General features: G+C 50.2%; 1 protein-coding gene across 1 annotated transcript in view; it reads left to right on the top strand.

Moving 5' to 3' along the window:
• The window catches only part of LOC310781868 (single-minded homolog 1-like), a gene marked incomplete at both ends in the record, with an annotated part of 13473 nt that extends 11787 nt beyond the window's left edge, over positions 1 to 1686 (top strand). Inside the window, one exon of the mRNA XM_083642501.1 lies at positions 947 to 1686. Within this exon, the coding sequence (XP_083498627.1) occupies positions 947 to 1686 (740 nt within the window). The remainder of the gene's footprint in view (positions 1 to 946) is intronic.
• Between the last annotated feature and the right edge of the window lie 230 nt (positions 1687 to 1916).

The raw sequence follows: 1916 nt of genomic DNA, 5'->3' as shown, positions 1-1916 counted from the left end.
GGTACCTCAAATCAAGCGGTCTGATTGGTTCATAGCCGTGGTATATTGAGCGTATAGTATACCATGGCTATGATGACATCATTCCTTTGCACAATAGACCTTTTGGCCATTTTGTGTCAAAAAGGCAGGGAAAACACAGGTGCAAGCAAAAACAGTAATGAGGGTTTTCAACTTCCAATCATGGAAGTTGTAAACCCTCAGTGATTTGCTTGCACCTGTTTACCATGCCTTTTTACACAAAATGGCCCCAGTGAAAAGGGTCTATTGATCAGTATCATTCCACATCTGAGAAGGGCGTTCAAGCAGTGCTGCAAACCGGTTCATAGCTACCAACTAGTAGTAGTTAGTAACTACTCTCAAATTGCCACTGAATTACTGAAACTGTAGCTTGCTAACATGTAAGTCACTTCTTTTCTCCAATGGTAAAATTTGTTTTGAAATCCATTGCTCAGTTGTTGAGATAATTGTGTTTTACAACTACCAAATTTACTCACTAAACCACAGATAGCCTGTGTTGCTATAGCTGCTGTAATTTACCTACGTTGCACAGCAACTGCCTGTGCAGGCAGCCAGGAGGACCTATTTTATTTTGAAAGTATTTAAATTGGAGTGCGTATATTACTTTCATATTGCCATACTTGGTAACCGTTTTATAAAAGCAATAGCTCACTACAGGCCAGTGGTGGTCATTATATCACAGCTAAAGGGGTTGTCGCCCGACGCGGAAACGCCCCTGCTCTGTGATATAATAACCATATACCACGGCCTGTCATGAGCTATTGCTTAAATATGACACAGAATATGCTCAGAGTGGACAAACATCATAAATATGATACAGAATATGCTCAGAGTTTACAAACATCATAAATATAACAATAGGCAGACAACATCAAATGATTCATGAACCGATTGTTTTGAAATCTGACCACTGAACTGTCCTTCCCAGGGAGAGGCCATTGGGATGAGGAGAGTGTAGTGAGCTCACCCGACGGAGGTGGGTCCACCAGTGATTCGGGCGAGCGTTACCACGGTGACCACTTCCGGGCTAGCCCCCAAGAGCCCAGCAAGATGGAGACCCTGATCCGCGCCACGCAGCAGATGATCAAAGAGGAAGAGAGCCGCCTGCAGCAACACAAGGGCCCGCTGGACGTCTCTGGCCTCACCAAGGCCCACAGCCCGTGCTTCACCCCCTCCCTCGCCCACCACTCGCAGCTCACCATGCCCAGTGTGGTGTGCCGTGGCCCGGGGGCCCCCAGCATCGACCTCCCCTCTGAGCGTCTCCACCACCGGGACGGCGGCAAAGCGATGGGTCCCCACGACAACGACGAAAACACCACCAGCCCGTCTCTGTCGCGTCTCAGCAGCCCCAGCTCCGACGGGATCCCCAGGTCGGGCCTCTCCCTCACCAAAGACTACATGCAGACGGACCTGTCGCCGCACCCTCCGCAGACCCAGGGGAGCCCACTGCTCTACGCAGCCCAGGAGAGGCAGCCTTTGGACAGACAAGCGGCGTACGCTTTGACCGGCTACTCCCTGGAGCACCTGTACGACCCGGAGAGCCTGCGGAGCTACTCCAGCCTGGGCTGCTCGGGGGTCCAGTACGACATGGCCTCGCACATGAGGATGCAAGCCGAGCAGATGCAGGGACATAAGGCTACGTCTGTTATCATCACCAACGGGAGCTGACCGTGTCTGCTCCAGATGGCTCCAATTCTCTAAGCGAGGATGTTGCAGCGAGTTGGTAATGTACGCACATACTAAATACTGACCAGGTGCTGGAGACAAAAGGCAGGACAATGAAATAGAATAAAAGATACCTGCACTAGGTTGATGCTTAAAGCAACATTTTGACCACAATTGGTCTTTGGCAGCAGGCATGTGTCATATCCCTTTCCAATGTCAAAGGAGCCTGTTCC

The sequence above is a fragment of the Poromitra crassiceps genome (assembly GCF_964638095.1).
Source record: "Poromitra crassiceps genome assembly, chromosome: 9".
NCBI classification, from domain to species: Eukaryota; Metazoa; Chordata; class Actinopteri; order Beryciformes; family Melamphaidae; genus Poromitra; species Poromitra crassiceps.
The sequence above is the reverse complement of the archived record's forward strand: the minus strand, read 5'-3'. Positions and strand labels throughout refer to the sequence as shown.